This window comes from Juglans regia, chromosome 7 (genome assembly GCF_001411555.2).
Source record: "Juglans regia cultivar Chandler chromosome 7, Walnut 2.0, whole genome shotgun sequence".
NCBI lineage: Eukaryota > Viridiplantae > Streptophyta > Magnoliopsida > Fagales > Juglandaceae > Juglans > Juglans regia.
The window spans coordinates 33,412,856-33,436,693 of NC_049907.1; the positions used below are offsets into that span (position 1 = coordinate 33,412,856).

General features: G+C 38.3%; 1 protein-coding gene and 1 long non-coding RNA gene across 2 annotated transcripts; both read left to right on the top strand.

Moving 5' to 3' along the window:
- The first annotated feature begins 480 nt into the window (after nucleotides 1-480).
- LOC108988986 lies at nucleotides 481-10,216 on the top strand. The gene is made up of 7 exons (XM_018962422.2): nucleotides 481-1,244; nucleotides 1,509-1,706; nucleotides 2,280-2,552; nucleotides 3,369-3,471; nucleotides 8,634-8,752; nucleotides 8,860-9,036; nucleotides 9,362-10,216. Exons 1-7 carry the CDS (start codon nucleotides 951-953, stop codon nucleotides 10,109-10,111), a joined length of 1,914 nt encoding a protein of 637 aa, XP_018817967.1. The 5' UTR covers nucleotides 481-950; the 3' UTR covers nucleotides 10,112-10,216.
- A 771-nt stretch (nucleotides 10,217-10,987) lies between these two features.
- Nucleotides 10,988-13,762, top strand: LOC108988987. The gene is made up of 3 exons (XR_001995764.2): nucleotides 10,988-11,636; nucleotides 12,246-12,516; nucleotides 13,458-13,762. It is a non-coding gene; the product is annotated as an uncharacterized LOC108988987 (long non-coding RNA).
- The last annotated feature ends 10,076 nt before the right edge of the window (nucleotides 13,763-23,838 follow it).

A 23,838-nucleotide genomic window follows, 5' to 3' on the forward strand; every position in this document is an offset into this window, starting at 1 on the left:
TAATCTTTAACCGTCTTATAATAATAATATAAGAATCAAAATAAATTATTAATTAATATATAATTAGTGTAATTATAAAATATAAATTAAAAATAAAAATATTTTTATTAAAAAAATATTATTATTTTAATAAATTTAATAATTAATTTAACGTGAGATTATAATTAAAGAGATTTTAAATTTATAAAAATTATTTACTTTTTATTAAATTTTAAAAATAATTTTAATAAAATCAATATCAATGCTCTCGAGGCGAGTGAGGCAAGCGGAATAGGACCGGACCTACTCAATTTATTATTATTAAACTGTACTGTCCAGTTCAATGCCCATTTATTTTGACTCCTGGGTTGGATCCAGCCAGCACAACACTCCCCTGTCCTTATCTTCACCACCACCACACGCCCAACGCTGCGTTTTAATCCTCTCACTCTCAACTCTCCCCCATTTCACCTCCCCATATCCTTACTCCATCCTTAACGTGCGCACCTTTCCCTCTCTTATTATTCCCCCCCCAACTATATTTATTTATTTCCATTTTTATTATTGCTTTCGTCTCGCCAACTCAACGTTCAAAACTACCCCCACAGGCCACTCTGTCTACGATTGCCGCGTGAGTTTTACGGTGATTCACGCGTCAATTCTCCAAAACGACAGGACTTTTTTGGAAATTTGTGCTCCTTTCTTCTTTGATATATCGTACAGATTATCTATTATTCACTGCTACGTCCCAGTCCCGGATCTCTCCTTCTTCTCCGTCGTCGTCGTCTTCTCCTTCTTCTTTTCTTCAAACCATAGCTCGCATTCATTCATTCAGATTTCGATTGTTTTAATTCTATCTTTCCATTATCTTTGAAGCTACGAATATTTTACTCTAGAATGCTTATTGTTTATATTTAATGATTTAAGACCTGATGGTTTCGGCTTGATTCTTCGATCTCTCTCGTCGATTCATGGCGGCGGGGGCAATGGCGACCGCCGCCGGAGCTGCGGTTCTGCTTTACTACGTGCTGAGCCGGAGACTGGGAGCGGGTAAGGTTGAGGGAGATGATCGCAGTGGAGATCTATCGAAGTCGACCAGATCCTGTAGAAGGAGAATCGCTCGCAGGCCAGCGCAGGCCCCGGCCACGCTGTTCGAGTCGATCAACACGCTCTCGGAGACGCTGCGCTTTACGTATTCTGAGACTTTGGGCAAATGGCCAATCGGAGACTTGGCTTTCGGGATTAAATATTTCATGAGTAGGCAGGTCTGGGATACTTTAGAATTTTGAGTTAATAAAACCGTTTTTTTTTTTTTAAGCATTTGCCTAGTTGAAACTATAATGCTATATGGCTGAAGGCTTTGGAGTCTTTCCCTATGAATTACATGGTTCCCCCCCGTCATAATGTTTGCTTGTTCAGTACTGACTAGTTTAATGGGTAAAAGTTTAGATCTTTTCCTTCGAGGTCATTCTCGAAGTAGTGCTCTCTGTTAAGCTTGTGTTGTGAACTCATTCTCGTTATGCTTGCAGGGTAACTTACAAGTTGCAAGTGTGTATGCTGGTAGTGATTCTATTCAACTTAAAGGTCCGGAAATTGTCGTGGAATTGAATAAGTTTCTAAGGTTGTTGACACTTTGTATGCTCTTCTCAAAGAAGCAGTTTCCGGTGTTTTTAGAGTCTGCCGGTTTCTCACAGGAAGATGTCCTCCTTCACAAGCCCAAGGCAGGGGTGCGTTACTATCTAGAGTATGCTTTTTTTTTTTTTGGTGGGGGGGTTGGTTTCATTTCTATCATATCTTGACCTTTTTTTGCTGCTTCATAGAAAATTAAGCAACTGGGACTAGTTACTTCCACTTTGACGATTCTGACTGCAACTGTCTCAGAAGGCTCCTCACATGGGAGATGAAATGAATAGCCATAGAACGGATTGTTGCACATCTCGTGAGGCTTATTCATAGAGAGGGTAGAATAAATTGATAGGGACTATTGGTAAAAGCAGAGGTCTTTTCAGAAAAATAGCAATTTTCAATTTGCATTTTTTGCTGTAAAATTGGAACTTACCTATTTATATGCCCAATTAACAACTTACTGATGATCACATATGAGTAGTAAGATTTCCAATGTGGGCTAAACTTTACGAAAATATTAAGTTGCAGGTTTGGCCTTTCTCCCAAGGTAGTTGTTCCGATTCTCTTATACTAAATGTAATATACATGGTCAAGAAAAACATGCTTATTGTTTTCCATATAAGTAGTAAAATCATACTTGAGTATTGCCTTAATTACCAGAACAATGATTGCAGCTTTTGAAGCCCGCTTTCACAATTATACGAGATAAAGATTCAAAATGTTTCCTTCTGTTGATTCGTGGTACTCATAGCATTAAAGATACACTAACAGCAGCAACTGGTGCAGTGGTCCCCTTCCACCACTCGGTTTTACATGATGGTGGGATAAGCAATTTGGTTTTAGGATATGCCCATTGTGGAATGGTTGCTGCTGCTCGTTGGATAGCAAAGCTTAGCACTCCTTTTCTGCTCAAAGCTCATGATGAATATCCTGACTACAATGTTCAGGTAAATACTACTTCTCTTCTTACTTTAATTTTTATGTCACTATTTAATTGTTCTAATTTTGCTGTTAAGTTTATTTCTCTTTCTTTCAAACAAATGAAAGCATGTGGTTGTTTCAGAACTAATCCTTTTTTATGGATAGTTGAACGTAGAACACAATATGATCTTCCTTGTTCCATGTCTGTGTGTGACATCCTGGTTGTGAAGGTGTTTTGTTAATTTCGTACTGGATGGGTGGATTGTGAAATCATACTGGTGTTAATTCTCACATTGGTTGTTAGTCGGTGTCAGTGACCTGGACTTTATTAGTGATTTAAGGAGGTTTCTATTACACCCATGACTTGTTCTTTCAACACTCACCGCACGCCAAATTTTATTTAGTTATTGACTACTGCTTTACTTATCAAAAAAAAAATATTGTGGCATAACAATATAATTCTTTTAGTTCAACTTATACAGGATCTGATGATGCCAAGTATCTTCTAGTAGCTCTTATATAACTGTGCGAGTCCATCATGAGAGCAATATGGTCAGCTCTTTGCCTAAATTTTCATATGACTTGGTTGATCTGAATATTGAGATTAAATCATATAATTTGCGATCATGTCGATACAAATTAAATTTGAAATATGATGTGTTGGCATTTCACATCCACTTGGATTTTCTTTGTAAGATATATAAATATCTCTAATCCTTTGTTTTTGTATATCATGTTATATCTTCAAGATGTCAATTTTGAATCGTGAGTTACTGTACATAATCGGTTCACGCAATATATGTTTCTTATAAATAAATTTGTACTTGATTTTTCATATTCAGATTGTTGGCCATTCGCTTGGTGGTGGTACTGCTGCACTTTTGACATATATTCTTCGAGAGCAGAAAGAATTCTCCTCGAGCACTTGTGTCACATTTGCCCCAGGCATGTACTAATCAAGTGTGATGCTTATGTTTTCTTTCTGTTACTACCAGTTAGTGGGTAACTTTATTTTATGGGCTTTATAAGGACTTCATAAATTTCATAGAAGGACGGGGGATTAATAATGTTTGCAACTAGCTTTTGACGACTACGAATAAGTCGTACTTGTTGATTATTGTCATTTAAGTCAGAATTTTTTTTTTGATAAGTAATCAAATTGTATTAATAAAAGAATAGGCAAAGCCATATGTAGTATAAGGAGTGCCCTAACTATGTAGGGACATTAGATACAAGGAAATCATGGAACTCTTGTCCATTAAAATTAACGGAAGAGGCCCAAATACAAAGGGTTCTAAAAAAGAAAGCAATGAGTTCCTCCATCGATCTCTCTTTGTCCTCGAACGTCCGTTCATTACGCTCCTGCCATAAACTCCACATGATGCAAATAGGAATCAACTTCCAGACAGCCTTGACCTGCCGATTTCCTCTTAGATCTGTCCAGCTAGCCAAAACCGCCATTATTGACTCGGGCGTTACCCAACCCAAGTCTAGTCTTCTAAAAACCTCGTTCCATAACCCTCGAGCTACTTCAGAGTGTAGTAGAAGATGGTCCACGGATTCACCCCCATTCCTACACATGCAACACCAATTTGCGATGATCACCCCTCGTTTCCTCAGATTATCCGTTGTGAGGATCTTACCCAAGGAAGCTGTCCAAACAAAAAAAGCTGCTTTGAGAGGCGCCTTGTTTCTCCAAATTCTTTTCAAAGGAAACTGAATAGGGAGCTCATGTGAAAGGGACTTATAGAACGAGTGAATAGAGAACGCACCACCCGAAGATATCCACCACAATGAGTCGGCATGTTGGTTATTCGGTTTAAGAGAATACAAAAGTCTAAAAAAGGCTGTAAAGCTGTCCACTTCCCAATCATTTGCTGCCCGGCTAAAATTAATGTTCCACTGGATTTGTTCCCCTACTAACACCATGACATCCGGCATTAAAACCTCTGTATCATTAGCAACCCTAAAGAGATCAGGAAATAGATCCTTTAGGACACCATTATCACACCAAGCATCATACCAGAATTTGATCCTGGCCCCGTCTCCTAAGCATAATCGTGAGTGACGAGAGAATACCTCCCATCCTTTTCTTATATGTTTCTACAACCCCACTCCATATGCCCCCCTCACTTCTCTGGTGCACCATACCCCCTATAAACTACCATATTTGCTCTCAATCACCAATCTCCATAGAGCTTCTGGTTTTTTATGGTATCTCCACAACCATTTACCAAGCAACGCTCGATTAAAAATCCTCAGATTTCGAATGCTTAAACCACCATTAGGGAGAGGACAACAAACCTTCTCCCACCTGACTAGGTGTAATTTAAATTCCTCACCAATTCCCCCCCACAAGAAATCCCTCTGTAATTTCTCAATTCGAAGCGCCACACTTGCTAGAATGGGGAACAAGGACAAAAAATAGGTCGGTAGATTAGATAATGTACTCTTTATCAGGGTAATTCTACCACCTTTTGATAGGTACATTCTCTTCCAGCCTGCTAGACGACGCTCTACTTTCTCAATGACTGTATTCCCATATAGAAGCCGCTCTCGAGGCAGCCCCCAACGGAAGGCCAAGGTATGTCATAGGGAGTAAGGCAATCTTACACCCCAGAGTGTTAGCTAGCTGTCTGATATGTTGGACACCTCCAATAGGCACCATCTCTGACTTGTCTAAGTTCACTTTCAACCCCGAAGTCGCTTCAAAACATAGTAAGAGAGCCTTCAATACTCGCACTTGATTATTGTCTGCCTCACAAAATATAAGAGTATCATCTGCAAACAATAAATAAGAAATATTAATAACTCCCCCTCCCGAGGATTTGATCGAGTAACCAGTCACACGCCCATTGGTGACCAAGGCTGTGATCATCCTACTCAGAGCCTCCATCGCAATAACAAAGAGTAAATGGGATAACGGATCTCCTTGTCTTAGGCCTCGTGAACTATTGAAATAACCTGTTGGACTACCATTAATCAAGACTGAAAATTTCACTGTAGATATACACCAACGGATCCAAGATCGTCATTTCTCCCCAAAACCACACCTCTCAAGAAGGTCAAGAAGGAAATCCTAGTTAACATGATCATATGCTTTCTTCATGTCCAACTTGCAAATGATCCCTGCATTACCATCTTTCAGTCTACTATCCAGACATTCATTTGCAATGAGAACCGCATCTAAGATCTGTCTATCTTTTACAAAAGCATTTTGGGGTTTTGAGATTATCTGTCCCACCACCTCACTAAGGTGATTTGCCAGTACCTTAGAAAGAATCTTGTATACTCCATTTACCAAACTAATGGGTCGGAACTCCCTAATCTCCATAGCCCCAACCTTCTTTGGTATCAAAGCAAGAAAAGTGGCATTAAGACTCTTCTCAAATTTACCGACCGAATGGAATTCCTGGAACACCTTCATAAGATCTTCCTTCAAAACATCCCAACATGTTTGAAAGAAACCCATAGAAAACCCATATAGACCCGGAGCCTTGTCTTTAGCCATTTTCCTTACCACATCAAACACCTCTACTTCCTCGAAAGGCCTTTCCAAACAGCTACCATCCATGGTCCAATAGAGTCAAAGATCAAGCCATCAGGCTTAGGTCGCCAAACCTCCTGCTCAGTTAGTAGCTGTTCATAAAAACCAACCACATGATTATTAATCGCCTGCTCATCCTTATTGATAACCCCATCAATTTTCAGCATCTCAATATTATTGGATCTCTTGTGAGAGTTGGCGACCATGTGAAAAAACTTAGTGCTTCGGTCTCTTTCCTTCAACCATAATGCTCTAGACTTTTGCCGCCACGAAATCTCTTCTAGTAGAATGATCCTCTCAAGATCTACAACCAGCACTAGTTTTTGGGCTAGTTCCTCCTGAGTTAAGGTCCTAGACTCTTGTAACCTTTCGAACTCATGGATTTCCTTCATCTTACTTTCCTTGTGCTCCCCAATGTTGCCAAAAGACTGTAAATTCCAAAGTTTCAAATCTTGTTTTAAAGCTTTCAATTTACCCGCAAAGATGAAGCTAGGAGTACCTCGTATCTGATAAGATGACCACCACACTCTAACCCTATCCACAAAACCTTATGATTTCAGCCACATGTTTTCGAACTTGAAATACTGACGTCTTATTTGAATCCCCCCACAATCCAACATAATAGGCCAATGGTCTGAACACACACGAGGCAATCTCTTTTGCCAAACCTCCGGATAATGGATTTCCCATTCTGGGGAAATTAGGAATCGATCTAATCGAGACCACGTCTGGTTATTCGCCCATGTGCATATCCCCCCCGCCATTGGTAGATCCACTAAATTCAACTCAAAAATACATTCCGAGAAATTTGACATTGCTGGACGCATCCTTCTATTACCATAGCTCTCACTGGGAAATCTGATTATGTTGAAATCTCCTCCTATGCACCATGGAAGATCCCACACGCTGTGAACTCCAACTAGTTCATCCCACAATAATCTATGATCAATATCTGTATTAGGACCGTACACACCTGCAAAGGCCCACAAAAAACCATCTGACACACTCCTAAAAGAGCATGCTACCGTGAATAACCCTATGAACTCCTCCCTTTTCTCTACCACCCTTTGATCCCACATCACCAACACACCTCCTGAGGCCCCATCAGCTGCCAGATATACCCAATCAACATGAACGCAGCTCCATATACTTCTAACCATTTTAGTATTAATGACTTTCAGTTTCGTCTCTTGTAAACAAACAATGTCCGCCTTCCACCCTCTCAGTAAGTTTCTTATTTGAAGACGCTTACTGGCCTCATTTAGACCACGGACATTCCATGAGACAATTTTTGGTTTCATTTGGGATAGGCCAAACCCCTTCCCTTAGACCTATCCCTACTAGAACTACCTTCCAGAGTTCATGGACCAGGTTAGCCTTCTAAGTTCACGTTGTCTCTTAGAGCCAGCTTTTTTGTTGTTGTTGATGCCCAACTTCAATGGCAGTGAGCAGCACCATGAATTGCTCCTCATATCCCTCACATTTCAAACCCACCAAATCCTGTATATCCTTTACTATGTTAAAAACCCAATTTGAGACACTAGACTGGTCTGGAAACAAACAATTCAAAGGGATAGGACTCTGAGTTCTAAACTCAAACTGTTCCTCCAAAACCTCATCCCCGAGTACGAAACCCACTTCTCCTCCCAGGTTCTCTTCGTCTGAGAGAATTATGTGTTTTGTGGACTTCCAATCTGAGTCAGATTCTCTTCGTCTGACTCATTTCAATCTGAGTCAGAATTATGTGGACTTCCAAACTCGAATGAATCTAAAAGTTAGTTACTGGATTTTGTTTTGTTTGTGAGTTCCTTCAATGAGTCAATCTTGCAGATGGTACTTATAGAAAAAACAAGAAGTTTCAGATGGTACTTCACAGAAACAGAAAAAAGTCGTACTATGATTGCTTATTTATATCTAGTGAACTTTATATGAGGATGAAGAACATACTTGTTAAAAAAAAAAAAAAAATATGAGGATGAAGAACGTGCACTTACATTAGGAATAGGCAATATGACATTATCATGGAACCTTGATATCTTATTTGGGATAAGGAACCAGGTCGAATTTATTTGCATGGCACTTTGTTTAGTAAGATATGTTCTTAAACTCACAGCATGAATGGCCTCTTTTGTCTCAAAACTTGCAATATTATTATTTGGAGGACATTAATGATGCTAATGAGCAGTAGCTCAAATGGCACCTCCTTCCTCCATAGGAAAAGGGTGGAGCTCGTGGCTTCAATACCCACTGGATGTTTGTGTGTTACCTACAAAAAATAATGGAGGACGTTAGTGATGAAAATCCTGTTTAGAGTTGTCAGAATCGCATATGCAGCTTAATTCTTTCAAAGAGGAAGACAAGATAGTAATAATGGAGGGTCGAAGGAAATTGGATCTTTCTGCATTTTTTATTTATAATGTTGAAATTCCCCTCACTCAAACCCTCTCTTTTTTCACAATGTTTAAAATGCTTTATAAGGTATCATTGTCGCCTCTGAAACTTGTGGTTCAGTACGAGGTGCTTTTTCTAAAGTGCTTGTATTGTAATTTTCATTTTGCAGCTGCCTGTATGACATGGGAATTAGCAGAATCAGGCAAACACTTTATTACTACCGTCATTAATGGTTCTGACCTGGTTCCAACATTCTCAACAACTTCTCTTGATGACCTTCGCTCTGAGGTTGGAAATGGCCTGATAGACAATGAATTCTTGACATTAACTGTGAAATTTCAAGTCTCTCATCCATTAGAAACTTTGGTAATCCTTAGTTAGATTGTTGCTTTCAGGTCAGAGCATCATCCTGGTTAAATGATATGCGGGACCAGATTGGGCACACAAGGGTTCTAAATGTTGTTTATCGCTCTGCAACTGCTCTGGGATCTCGTCTACCATCTGTAGCTAGTACCAAAGCCAGGGTTGCTGGTGCAGGTGCACTTCTGAAGCCAGTATCTAGCAGCACTCAGGTAGGCTTTAGCTCACTCTTCTTGGTTAAGTTCTAGCGACATATACTCCTCTACCTTTTCAAGATGTAGACTTAACCTAGGGATCAACCTGGTAAATTGCACAAGTTAGTTCTCTTATACATTGCAGGTAATGTAATATTTTCCCATAAATCTGCTCGACAAGGGTTTGAAACTAGTTCGAGTGCATACATATCGTGGACTCTTTTGCTTGGAAAACTAAATTTTGATAAAATACGATGTAATAACACCTTGTACCTCTTTGTCTCTCAATTCTTGCTTGAATATATTTTTATCATTAAAGAAAATTCTGCTTGGTAAATTTTAGGTTGTTATGAAGCGTGCTCAGAATGTTGCTCAAGCTGTTGTCAGAACACGCTCATCTCTATCATCATGGTCTTGCATGGGTGCACGTCGCCGTCATGTGGGCCCAATTATGGGTTCTGAAGTAGAGGATCGGCCTGAAGCAGCTCTGGTGTCTGAAAGAAATTCAGACGCTGCTGCAACTGAAGGGATGACAAGTGACCCGCTTCAGAATAAAGTGCAATCTAGTTCTTCTAGCAATGAATCAGGACATGATGATACAGATGAAGAAGAGCTGCTTCTTCCAATAGATAGAGTCACCAGTGCATCCACCGTGGAAGACGTCACTGAAGGTGAGTTGTGGTATGAACTGGAGAAAGAGCTTCAAAGGCAGGAGAATGAATCCGATGTTAGAGCCCAGGAGGAAGAAGCGGCTGCAGCTAAAGAAATCACTGAAGAGGAAAATATGCTGGCTGATGCAGTGGAAGGCGATAAGCCAATCTCAGTGTCGGACGTATCAGAGAGTATCCGCTTTTGTCCCCCTGGCAGAATCATGCATATCGTTTCCGTGCCTGCATCTGTTACTCCTAATATAGAGCATGGTGTGCACACTGAGGAACACGTTGGTATATACGAGACACCGAGAGAACTGTATAGTAAGCTACGACTTTCAAAAACGATGATAAATGATCATTATATGCCTATGTATAAGAAGATGATGGAAATGTTAATCAGGGAACTGGAAAATGAAGAAGATTGTAGTTGTGAAATGTGAAATGTATAAATTAATAGTCAAGAGGTTACGTCTATTGTATACTCTCCATCTTATTTATATACAACTCTTTGTTGCTATTGAGGAATCAGACTATTTCTTGTGCGATATCGGTTTCTTTTGGATGAGATCCTTCTTTGCATGAAAGGGTGTGTTAGTACTGTGCTCATTGAAAACAGAACTTATCGAAGCCATTAGTTCTACTGTACAGAAAACATAAAAGGATTGTTATAGGATCCAGTTTTGGTATCCCAACAACGGGCATTTTGATTTGGATGATTGAGGTTGAGTACTTGCATTAGTTTAGTCAAATCTCAGTTATTCTTCAAAATTTAAAGAAATAGAGATGGAATTATTTGCATTGGAATAGTAAAATACAAGTAGTTTTAAATATGAGTTACAGTATTTTTAAATATTTTTTATATTTGAAGATGTAGTTATGGTTATTGTAGTTGGATAATAGGTTGAAGTAAGAAATTAGTTGAAAAATAATAATTTAAATAAAAATTAAATTATTAATTAACATATAATTAATATAATTATAAAATAAAAAAAAATCATAAATATTATTATTTTGACTAATTGGAATTATAATTTTAAAGTTTTAAATTTATAAAAAATATAACAAAATTGCTATTAAATTATCATTCTTTCGCCATGTCACATCAAATGACTTACCAGATAAAGATGAATATAACATCCGTTTCAGAGTTGGCTTATGTCATATTTTTCATGTTTTTTTGAGATTAATCATGTTCTTTTCTTTGGTTGTTGAGTGTACGGCAAAACGATTCCATATTACCCTAGTATTGTTGGCTAAAGTATTTTACGCGTTTGCTGAAATTGGCTTAGTGAGCCCAGCCTTTGAAGAGGCTTAGGCTTCCAAAAATTGACGGGCAAGCCCACCTAAGTAGGGCGAAACTTGCTCGCCTCAAATAAGGTGTTCGTGATGTTAGGTGTCGGCACGACCCGCCGTCTCAAAACGATCATTAACGAGTCGCCTTTCACCCCTGACAGGACGAGTTATTTTATGTACAACCCGTCGCTTGCTTATTTATAGGAATACTCTGGGCCTTCCCCTTCTTAGCTTTCGCGATGTGGGACTCCAATTCCCATCCTCTTTCTTTCTGTTTGTATTGGTTCACACAAAAGTCTACGTGCTGAGCCGGAGACTGGGAGCGGGTACGGTTGAGGGAGATGATCTCAGTGGAGATCTATCGGAGTCGACCAGTTCGTATAAAAGGAGAATCGCTCGCAGGCCACAGCTCAGGCCCCGGCAACTGTCTCAGAAGGCTCCTCACATGGGAGATGAAATGAATAGTCATGAACGGATTGTTGCACATCTCGTGAGGCTTATTCATAGAGAGGGTAAATTGATAGGGACTATAGACTATAGTCAACCACTGAGCTAAAAAGCAGAGAGGACTTTTCAGAAAAATAGCAATTTTCAAAGAAGCAGTTTCCGGTGTTTTTAGAGTCTGCCGGTTTCTCACAGGAAGATGTCCTCCTTCACAAGCCCAAGGCAGGGGTGCGTTACTATGTAGAGTATGCTTTGTTTTGGTTTTAGTCTCTGTCCTTTTTTTTTTTTTTTTTTTTGTGTGGGGGGGGTTTCATTTCTATCATATCTTGTCCTTTTTTTGCTGCTTCATAGAAAATTATGCAACTGGGAATAGTTACTTCCCCTTTGACGATTCTGACTGCAACTGTCTCAGAAGGTTCCTCACATGGGAGATGAAATGAATAGCCATAGAACGGATTATTGCACATCTCGTGAAGCTTATTCATAGAGAGGGTAGAATAAATTGATAGGGACTATAGGCAACCACTGAGCTAAAAAGCAGAGGACTTTTCAGAAAAATAGCAATTTTCAATTTACATTTTTTGCTGTAAAATTGGAACTTACCTATTTATATCCCCAATTAACACTGATGATCACATATGAGTAATAAGACTTCCAATGTGGGCTAAACTTTGCGAAAATATTAAGTTGTAGGTTTGGCCTTTCTCCCAAGGTAGTTGTTCCGATTCTCTTATACTAACTGTAATACATGGCGAAGAAGAACATGCTTATTGTTTTCCATATAAGTAGTAAAATCATACTTGAGTATTGCCTTAATTACCAGAACAATGATTGCAGCTTTTGAAGCCCGCTTTCACAATTATAGGAGATAAAGATTCAAAATGTTTTTCTGTTGATTCGTGGTACTCATAGCATTGAAGATACACTAACAGCAGCAACTGGTGCAGTGGTCCCCTTCCACCACTCGGTTTTACTTGATGGAGGGATAAGCAATTTGGTTTTAGGATATGCCCATTGTGGAATGGTTGCTGCTGCTCGTTGGATAGCAAAGCTTAGCACTCCTTTTCTGCTCAAAGCTCATGATGAATATCCCGACTACAATGTTCAGGTAAATACTATTTTTCTTCTGATTTTAATTTTCATGTCAATATTTAATGAGAAATTCTAAACAAAAATAAACTCACAAATTGATATAACTTCATATGATCCGTTAGATCCACTTTACAATAAAATTAACTTTACAATTTGACGTATTACATCAAACCACATCAGTTTGTGGATTTACTTTTATGTAATCTCTCTGTGACTAAAGTATTTTTCATATTCAATTGTTCTAATTTTGTGTTAAGTTTATTTATCTTTCTGTCAAACAAATTGAAAGCATGTGGTTGTTTCAGAACTAATCCTTTTTTATGGATAGTTGAACTTAGAACACAATATGATCTTCCTTGTTTCATGTCTGTGTGTGACATCCTGGTTGTGAAGGTGTTTTGTTAATTTCGTACTGGATGGGTGGATTGTGAAATCGTACTGGTGTTAATTCTCACATTGGTTGTTAGTCGTGTCAGTGACCTGGACTTTATTAGTGATTTAAGGAGGTTTCTATTACACCAATGACTTGTTCTTTTGCGAATAGCACAAATGTAACTAGAACTTTCTTAGGTGATGACATTTTGCTTATATTGTGTTGTAACAATATAATCTTTTAAGTTCAACTTATACAGGTACTGATGATGCCAAGTATCTTCTAGTAGTTCTTATATAACTGTGTGATTCATCATAAGAGCAATATGGTCAGCTCTTCGCCTAAATTTTCATACGACTTGGTTGATCTCAATATTAACCCTCGAGTAGATTAAATCATATATTTTGCGATCCCATGAATGGAAATTAAATTTGAAACATGATGTGTTGGCATTTCACATCCACTTGGATTTACTTTGTAAGATATATAAATCTCTAATCTTCAACCGTGAGTTACTGTACATAATCGGTTCACGCAGTTTATGTTTCTTATAAATAAATTTGTACTTAATTTTTCACATTCAGATTGTTGGCCATTCGCTTGGTGGTGGTACTGCTGCACTTTTGACATATATTCTTCGAGAGCAGAAAGAATTCTCCTCAAGCACTTGTGTCACATTTGCCCCAGGCATGTGCTGATCAAGTGTGATGCTTATGTTCTGTTTTCTATTACTACCAATATGTGTGTAACTTTATTTCATGGGCTTTTTAAGGACTTCATAAATTTTCATAGAAGGATAGAGGATTAATAGCGTTTGCAACTGGTTTTCTACGACTACGAATAAGTCGTACTTGTTGATTATTTTTATTCAAGTCAGAATTATGTGGACTTCCAAACTCGAATGAGTCTAAGTTAGTCACTAGATTTTGTTTTGTTTGTGAGTTCCTTCAATGAGTCAATTTTCAGATGGTACTTGTAGAAAAAACAAGAAGTTTCAGATATACTTTACAGAAACAGCGAAAAAGTCGTACTATGATTGTTTATTTATATCAAGTGAACTTTACATGAGGATGAAGAACATGCACTTATACATTAGAAATAGGCAATATGACATTATCATGCAACCTTGATATCTATTTGGTACTTTGTTTAGTAAGATATGTTCTTAAACTCACAGCATGAATGGCCTCTTAAAACTTTCAAAGAGGAAGATAAGATAGTAATAATGGAGGGTCGAAGGAAATTGAATCTTTCTGCATTTTGTATTTATAATGTTGAAATTCCCCTCACTCAAACCCCCTCCTCTTTTTTCACAATGTTTATAGTTCTATCATTGTCGCCTATGACATCATTATCAAATTCTAAAATAATAATAATATTAAAAAATAATATTTTAACAATATTTTATTCAATTTTTAATTTTCATCTTAACTCATTTCATCTCAACTCACTATCTAAACAGGGCTTAGGTGGGATCGTATGTATAATTGGAAGTCAGATCTTTGGCAAATATTCAAAGCATCTTATAGAACGCGAGAACTTTGGGTGTGAATTGAGATGATATCTATATATATATATATATATATAGCACAAAAGATTGGCTTCATATTCTTTACAGGGGATGAACCCACGAATATATGAAAGAGAATTACTATTACTTAATTAGCGATCGAGTAAACAAGAAGAGACGAATTTTCTCTTTAGAAACTCTAGAAAAATGCTACCATGGGAAAAAGATCAATCTCTTCAAATGTTTTGTAGGAAAAGAAACTGTGTGGAAAAATTGTCATATTCAAGCACAAAAATAAATAGAACACTCGAGCAAGGTCTTTCAGAGATTAGGGTTTTTGTCGTGTCTTCTTTATGTTTGTGTGGGCTTTTCTCTATCTAAAAGTTGAATTTAAGTGTCGATTGGGGTGGAGGCAACCATTACTCATACTCGTTCTTCAGCCATCACAAAATATGCTTCTGCTATGTTGAAAATGACATTAACCACATAAACCACATTAACCCTTTGAAAACTTTTTTCCACCTCGAAATGAGGGCTTTCCTCTCGCCTGCGAGACTCCCTGACGCTACCATAGAGCCTTTCCTTTTCCTCTTTTCCAGAACACACTAGCTTCCCTCATCTCGAAACCTTAACATCATTCGCCGGTTATCTTCTCATCTCTCATTCCTCTTAAATTTCCTCATTCAGCACCCACCTCATAGTACATCCACCAACCTGCATTCAACCATTGTTTTACCCTGTTTTCTTTTTGAAAACCTCCTCCCCACCCATGTCTATTCTATCTGACTCTAACCCTCCCCCACCCAAACTTAAAGCCTTAAAATGGGAAGATCTAAAACTTGAACCTAAAACTCAAGCAACCACCCGCTTGTCTAAACATGTCCTAGTTAGGCATGTAATACCGACCAAAGTATTGAACAAACACTCACTTCATGCAGCAATCAAAGCAATCTGGAGCTTTTGCGCTGGTCTTTCCATTGTAGATCTCCAACCCAATACCTTCCTTTTCACGTTCCAGTTGCAACAAGAGAAGAATAGAATCCTTGCACATCGACTATGGAATATTACGGGGTTTCATCTTCTCCTCTCCGAATGGCACCCAAGTTTGAGCCTCCTTGAACTTTAAAATGTCGATCTTTTGGGTTTAAATGCATGGGTTACCGTTGGAGTTTATGACAATACCAAATGCTGCGCAAATCGGTATGGTTTTGGGTAACCTTCTGCAAGTGGAACAAACGTCGAAATATGGGGTTGCATTTAGAAAGTTTATGCGGATCCAAGTTGAAATTAATGTAGAACAACCCCTTCCTGAAGGTTTTCCTCTAATCCGCCTGAGAAGGCTTGCAACCTGGATATCTTTTAAATATGAAAGATTATCTGAATTTTATTATTGTTGTGGGCATTTAGATCATACCCAACAAACTTGTCCAAACCTCCAAGACCTTCAAAACCCATCCCCTTTTGGCCCCTGGATGAGGGGCGTGTTTTCGGATTCCGGGAGGTCAAACCCCTTTGAGGAAAACCACACAAAACAGGGCATCCAACAATCGGAACTCATAGCTTTGTCCAACCCTACCCAGCAATTCAATAGAGGAGCATATGCATTCAATCCCGAACTTTGCAAAGGCATGTCAAGTACTCAAGTCCAGGACTCACAAATGAGAAATGAAAAATGGATGAATTTGAATTTCAAAGTTGCAAACACTGTCATTGAAGAGGATCCATAGTGTAACAGTCCAAGGATGAACTTCTTCCGAAACAACCATTTTTGCGTGAGTATGGATCTTTCTGGGATCAAATACGAGAGACGTGGCGAGTCCTCAAGTCTTCTGACTAAAACAAAGATATGAGGACTGAAAGCGGCGTGGGTCAGAGCAAATCAGCAGTCTGGGGAACAACAATATTTCCCACAAAGGTACAATCCCTTTCCCCTTTTGATTCAACCAACATCCGTGCTTTTAATTCCACCTTGGCAGATCCGAGGGACCTTATAAACCCTACACTCATAAAACCCAAACCAACATTTTCAGTCGTCGAATCCAGCCTTTTAAACCTATGACTCCACATGCTAAAACATTGGAAAAGCAAAGTCTGTCTGTCCCCCATGAACCCAGCCTCTACAATCTCTCATTGCCTAGTTCGATAATATTCTCGGGCATTCACTATTTGTCCTTGTGATCCCATCCAGACGAGCCTGTCTTGCCCTTCGACCAAAAGAACCGACAAACTCCTTTCTGATCTCAAAGCAGCATACCCAAAAAGCTTGTTTCCTTTATGAAGGCCCAACTCAATGGAGCCAAAACCTTTCCCTTTTTGCGAACCCACCCCACAACCAAACCCTATCTCTCTTCTCCAACCCTATGAAACCCGAAGGTCAGGGAGACTCCTTGCAGCATGACGTTACCTCAGGGCAAACATCAAAGGTCAAGAACAAAGGGAAGCAAACAGAAAACGTGAACAAAGGAGAGGACAATGTTCCTATTGCAAACCTGATCAAATCAACAAAGCTCAAACGAGTTGATTTAGGGGTTCAGGGAGGAAAAAAACCATGATTCTCTCCTTACTAGTGCACATGTGAAATAAGATCTGGTAATGTCTCTAAACCCAAACTCTCCAACTTTTCTCTCTTCATGAAACTCCTATCTTGGAATTGCAGGGGAATTGCCCATCCCCATGCAATAAGAAATTTGAGGGTAAGAATTAGGACCTACAATCCTGATGCCATTTTCCTTTTAGAAACTTTAATTAATTCGGATAATGCTAGTTATGTTGTTAACAGACTGGGTTTTGATATGTATTTATGTATTCTACCCACTAGTAAATGGGTGGACTTTTACTTTTGTGGAATACTGATTTGGATGTAGAACTTATTTATAGTGATGCTAATGTAATAGCTATGTTAGTCTATTCGAATCCCACCCATGCTCCTTGGTTGATTAGCTTGGTTTATTGCCCTGCTGCCATAAACAAAAAATGAAAATTTTGGGACACTTTGCATAAACTCATCAACATGTTTGGGAGTCCTAGTCTGTCCATAAGTGATTTCAATGCCATCTTGAGTCAGTTTGGAAAATTTGGAGGTAAACCCTTTGCCTCCTCTTCTCAAAAGAGTGGTTTAAAAAAAAAATAAAAAATTCATGGATGACAATGGTTTGGTTGATGTGGGGTTTTTGGGTCCAAAATTTACATGGAATAATAATAGACAAGGTTGGGGAAATATTAGAGAGCGATTAGATAAGGGGAGTTGCAAACCATCTTTGAATCACTCTGTTTCGAAATGCTTCCATAAAACATCTTCCTATCTCAACCTCGGATCATGCCCCATGGATCTAGGGGTCATCACAAGTCTTTCCATTTTGAGGAGTTCTGGATTAGGGATCCCACTTGTCAATTAGTCATTCAAAAAGCTTGGGATACTACTTGTGTGGGAACCCCAGCTTACATTTTGACAAAAAAACTCGAGAAGGTAAAAAAAGAATTAAAAATCTGGAACATAAATTGTTTTGGTCATATTCTGACTCAAATTAGGAATTTGACCAACTTTCTTTCCCTCCTTCAATCCAAAAAGTCCACTCAACCATACGATTTTATTGAAGATGACATTAAAAGGCCAACCTTCAAGAGATGCTAAAGAGGGAGGAAACTCTTTGGCGCCAAAAGTCTAGACTCCAATGGCTCACCACAACGAACTTAAACACCAAATTCTTTCATATGTCCACCACCATGAGGAGGAGAAATAGAGAGTCTGAGAACTAACCAAAATCAATGGACCAGTGAACTCTCTAAGATTCAATCCCTTTTTCTGGAACATTTCAAAAACATCTATATTTCCTTTAACCTTGAAATTTCCCCCGAGTTGGAAGAATTATTCCCTCAAAAAATTTCTAATCAAGACAACATCTTCCTCTACCAACTTCCCTCAGACGAAGAAATTTTTTCAACATAAAGGATTCCCCTTCCTCCAAAGCTCCTAGACCAGACTACTTTACGAGTTTGTTCTACAAGCACTATTGGGACATGGTAAAAAATGATGTGATTGAGGCTATTAGGAATTTCTTTTTATATGGAAAATTGTTAAAAGAGCTTAATCACACACACATCTTTTTTATCCCTAAAACAAGAAACCCAATTTTGTCCATCGATTTTGACCAATTAGCCTCTCTAATGTGTGCTACAAGATCATTTCAAAAATTTTGGCTAATCAGCTCAAGAGAATCCTTGGGAAAGTCCTTTCTTCCTATCAAACCGCTTTTGTACCAGGTAGACAGATCCATCAAAACTCAATTCTGGCCTGTGAAATCATTCATCATTTGAAAAGAAAAAGAGGAAATAGTCACTCTATTGCAGTCAAAATTGATATGGAAAAAAATTTGACTATATGGAGTGGAATTTTATCCTGATGATTCTTTCTTTTCTCGGTTTTTCATCCGTGTGGGTGAATTAGATTAATGAATGTATTTAATCTGTCACTTTCTCAATCATTGTCAATAGTTTTCCTAAAGGTTTCTTTCAGCCATCTAGAGAACTACAACAAGGTGACCCTTTATCACCATTCTTTTTCATCTTGGGGTCAGAAGTCCTTTATAGACTCATTGCAAAAGAAGAGACCAAAGGCAATCTTAAAGGTATTAGTATTAGTAGAGGTGCCCCTAAAATCAGTCATCTCCTCTTTGCTGATGACCTAATACTCTTTGGCTCGACAAATGCACATAATGCTCACCTAATACTCTTTGGCTCGGCAAATGCACATAATGCTCAATCTTTTCTTTCATGTATTAAAAAGTATTCCACTTGGTTTGGGTAGAAAATTCACAATGGGAAGTCATCTGTCTAGTTTAGTAATAACACTCCCACGCAGGTCAAAAGAAATATTAGAGATATTCTTATTTTCAAATTGGAAAATTTTAAACTGAAGTATCTGGGTCTCCCTCTTGCTTTCACACAAAAAAAAAAAAAAAAGGCCTTTTTGAGGATCTTTAGGAGAAAATTGCTAAAAAAACTCTCTTCTTGGAAATAAAAATTGCTCTCCCAAGAAGGAAGAACCATTCTCATTAAGTCAGTTGTAAGTGCTATGCCTTCCTATGTAAGGCCCACTCTTTGTGTAAGGATCATGAGGATGTGAGTAGTGCAATGTGGAATATATGTGCAGTAGCAGAAATTGGCTAAGTGTGAAAATTAAGAAGCTTTTGTGTCCTGTGGGACTGAAAATCAAAACGGTGTGTTTGAGATATTAATGAAACAGTGTGCAACAAGTAAAGGAAGAAGGCATTAAGTGAAATAGTGCGCATCAGCTAAGTAGTTCATGAAGGCAAGAACAAGTAACAAAAATAACAGATTGAAGGCAACAATTCTATTGCAATACGATGTCATTTTGTTTATCTTCTTCAGTGTATAAATATAGTGGAATTCATCAGAATAATCCATTCATCATTTAACTTAAAGATTGTTCATTTCTAGTAAAGAGGTTCAGGGTTCCTCCAAAACCTTGTTCAATAATCAATAAAAGTTGATTCTTGGTTTATATCTTTGTTTGGTGTGAGTTGGGTATTTTCTAGAAGCTGTGTATTGGTATCTTGCAGGGATACCTTACAATTGGTATTAGAGAGGATGATCCTTTCTTGGAGAATTCTTGGATGGCTGAGGCACGTGAAGGGCTATCAGGGCCCAGGGCGAAGGGAAACAATAGGTAGTTTAGAGGCAATTGGATGACCACAACAATGCAATTCATAGTATTGTTGACAGGTTAGAACAATTATCTGATATGATTAAATCTTTGGTTGAAAGTTACGAGGGGCTATCAGGGCCCAGGGCGAAGGGAAATAGCAGGAAGCAGTTCAGAGGCAATTGGATGACCACAACAATGCAATCCATAGTATTATTGACAGTTTAGAACAATTGTCTGATATGATTAAATCTTTGGTTGAAAGTTGACCAGTAGTTCACAATTTTGATTTGCATGGTAGTGGCGAAGAAGTATTGATTTTACCTCAAGGAGTGAGGCTAGAATTTTCTCATTTTGATGGCACTAATCCCTCAGGTTAGATCTTTAAAGCAACCTATTTTTTTGATTACCATCAAACACCTTTGAATAAAAGGTTAGTGATAACAGGGTATCACATGGAATGAGAGGCTTTGGTCTGGTACCAAGATGCCTTAGATGGGGGAATCTTTAATAGTTGAGATACTTTCATTAAGGCATTGCAAATTAGATTCGGGCCCACTTCCTATGATAATCATATGGAGGCTTTTACTTGCCTCAAACAGACTAGTACAATTACCATTTATAAGGCTCAATTTGAGGCTTTGTCTAATAGACTTAAGGGTCTTTCTGAAAGACATAAGCTGAGTTATTTTTTCAGTGGGTTGAGGGATGAAATTCGATTGCCAGTTAGAATGCTTAATCATGTTAACCTTAATGCTGCATTTGGATTAGTTAAGATCCAAGAAGAATATGTGGTGGCTTCAAGGAAGTCAACCAGAGTTATGGACAGTAATTTTGATAAGGGGCATTTTGACGGGCCTAATGATCGAGGTTAGAGGTTTGTAGGACCTGTTAAGAGAGTTTTTTCTTCACAAATGGATGAGAAAAGAAAGAAGGAGCTGTGCTACCACTGTGATGAAAAGTGGAGCTCAACTCATGTTTGCAAAAAGCCTAGAGTGTATTTGTTACATGGGGAAGAGCATGGATTCTCTGTTGCAAGAATCTAATGATCAAGAAGTGGAATTAGAAGCAAATGCTAACAGTAATGAGGGAAGGATGGAAATTTCTATACATGCATTATTAGTATGCATAAATAATAATTCAATGAAGCTGTTGGGAAGAATTAGAGATGTTTCTGTTGAAATATTAGTGGATTCTGGATCCACTCATAATTTTCTGGACCCTCTTGTTGTTGAAGCAGCCAATCTAAAAGTTAAAGAGGACGCTAACTTGTAACTTCGAGTTGTAGATGGAGCTACTCTTTTTAGTCATGGGAGATGTGAAGAAGTTCTCAAGTTTCAAAACTCTAAGTTCCTAATTCCTTTCTATGTGCTTAGCTTGGGAGGATGTGATGTGGTTCTAAAAGTTCAGTGGTTGAAGATCTTGGGGCCCATTATTTGGGACTTTTCTACTATGTCAATGAGCTTTACAGTTGGTCAGTCTGAGGTGAAGTTGAGTAGTATCTTAAATGCAGATTTGAAGTTGTGTGAGGGGACAGGGTACTTGAAATCTTCTTTTGTTAACCAACAAGCTTGGTTTCTCCAATTGGTGGCACAAGATTCTAATAAGCCAATGAGTAATCGTGTGGAAGAAGTGACTGTAGTAGTTGATGAATTTGCAGACATCTTTACTGAACTAGTAGGGTTACCTCCTAAGAGAAGTTTTGTCATCAAATTCTCTTGAAGGATAACACTATGTCTGTCTCAGTTCGACCTTACAAATACCCCATTTTTAGAAGACAGAAATAGAAAACATTGTTAAAGATTTGCTAAAATCTAGAGTTGTGAGGCCTAGTCAAAACCCTTTTTCTTCACTCGTTCTTTTGGTAAAAAAGGCTGATGGTTCATGGAAAATGTGCATTGATTATCGTGCACTTAATCAAGTAACTATTAAGGATAATTTTCTCATCCCTGTTATTGATGAGTTACTTGATGAACAATTTGGTGTATCACCAGTAACTATCAAGGATAAGTTCCTGTTTTTCAAAACTGGACCTTAGATCTGGGTACCACCAGATTAGGGTTAAGGAAGAGGACATTGAAAAAACAGCTTTTCAAACTCATGAGGGCCACTATGAGTTCTTAGTAATGCATTTTAGGCTTACTAATGCACCTGCAACTTTCCAAGACTTAATGAATGACATATTCAAGCCTTTTCTCAAGAAATTTGTCTTGATTTTTTTTTTATGACATCCTTATTTACAATTGTTCTTTGGCTGATCATTTGAAGCATTTGAGGATGATTTTGGAAGTCTTGAGGCAGCACACTTTGTTTGCAAATAGATCTAAATGCAAGTTTGGCTTGCAAGAGGTTGATTATTTAGGTCACTTATTTTGATGAAAAGGCTTGGAAATCCATTTATCAACCAAAAGCAGCTGGAGGGCTGGGACTGAGACTGACCTCCAATTTTAACAAAGCTTTGTTGAGTAAATTAAGTTGGCACTTCATGAATGGGACATATTTCATCTGGAAATCTATCTTGACTTTAAAATACTTGAAAAATCCTCCTTTCTTGAGGTCAAACCAAAAGGCACAGATTTTTGGATCTGGAGAGGGATTCTTAGGGCCCGTTTGTTTTCAGAGATGAGATGAGATGAGTTGAGATTAAAGTTAAAAAGTTGAATAAAATATTGTTAAAATATATTTTTTAATATTATTGTTGTTTTGGGATTTGAAAAAGTTGAATTGTTTATTTTATTTTGTGTGGGGATTTGTGAAAGTTGTAATGATGAGGTGAGATGAGATGAGATGAGATGAAATGTTTTTGGAAAACAAATAAGGCCTTAATCAGCGAGATTTGGTAAAAAGAAATTCTTGTTTTCAGATTAATAACAGTACAAATACCCATGTTTGGATGGATCCCTGGATTCCAACACATCCCAATCTCATCCCCACTCAACAATCCGATTCCATTTTAAGTAGTCTAAATATTCCCTCTGGTGAGAGTCACACCTTTCAATTGTTTGCTATTCTCGCCAGGGACTGTCTTAGTATCTGAGGAACAAAACTGTGCAAGAGGCTAGGATCCCGAAAATTGATGAGTCTAGTGTCCATCATACATTTTCTGAACATAAAGCAGCATGAGACAATAAACCACTAATTACACCTAGTAACTGGTTGATGTTTCCCAATGCTCATTCTTTCGTGACCTTCGATGTGGCGGTAAGAGGAAATTGTAGCACCATTGCAGCAGGGGACATTTTGTTCGTCACCACATGTAATATCCAAAGTACCAATCCGAACCAAGGGGAAGCGATGGCTCTATATGATGGCATCAAGGAAGCAGTTGCCAGGTCCATTAAATATATAGTTATAGCCGGAGATTCTCAGATTGCCATTGATGCTGTTAAAGACCCCGAAAAGGCCATGGACTGGTCAGTTCAGCCTATAGTAAGAGACATCAACCATCTCCTCCTCTCCTCTGAACGCTGGAAGCTTTGGAATATACATCGAGATTTTAATTGATGTGCGCATTCAATTGCACAATGGGCAGCCTCAACCAAAATGTATGGCCGCCTCCCTCTCATCTTTATACCGCCAAGTTTGCTACGATTTCATAGTGGGAAAGATCCTCCAGTGGATCCATAGCATGAGCACTAGTTTCCGTTTTGTATTAACTAAAGACAATGTAGCTGCATCTATCTATATAATCTTGCCTTTAAAAAAAAAAAAAGGAAAAGAAAATGACATTAACCTTCTTCTGGAGTAAATCCACTTGGTACATAGCATTCAGACTTGCTCGAGGGAAAAAGCA

Bases quoted from the DNA above. Each gene is read 5' to 3' on its own strand.
- LOC108988986 (XM_018962422.2), top strand. From the start codon at position 951: ATGGCGGCGGGGGCAATGGCGACCGCCGCCGGAGCTGCGGTTCTGCTT. The intron at 1,245-1,508 runs GTCTGGGATACT...TTATGCTTGCAG, and splicing joins AATATTTCATGAGTAGGCAG to GGTAACTTACAAGTTGCAAG. The intron at 9,037-9,361 runs GTAGGCTTTAGC...GGTAAATTTTAG, and splicing joins CAGTATCTAGCAGCACTCAG to GTTGTTATGAAGCGTGCTCA.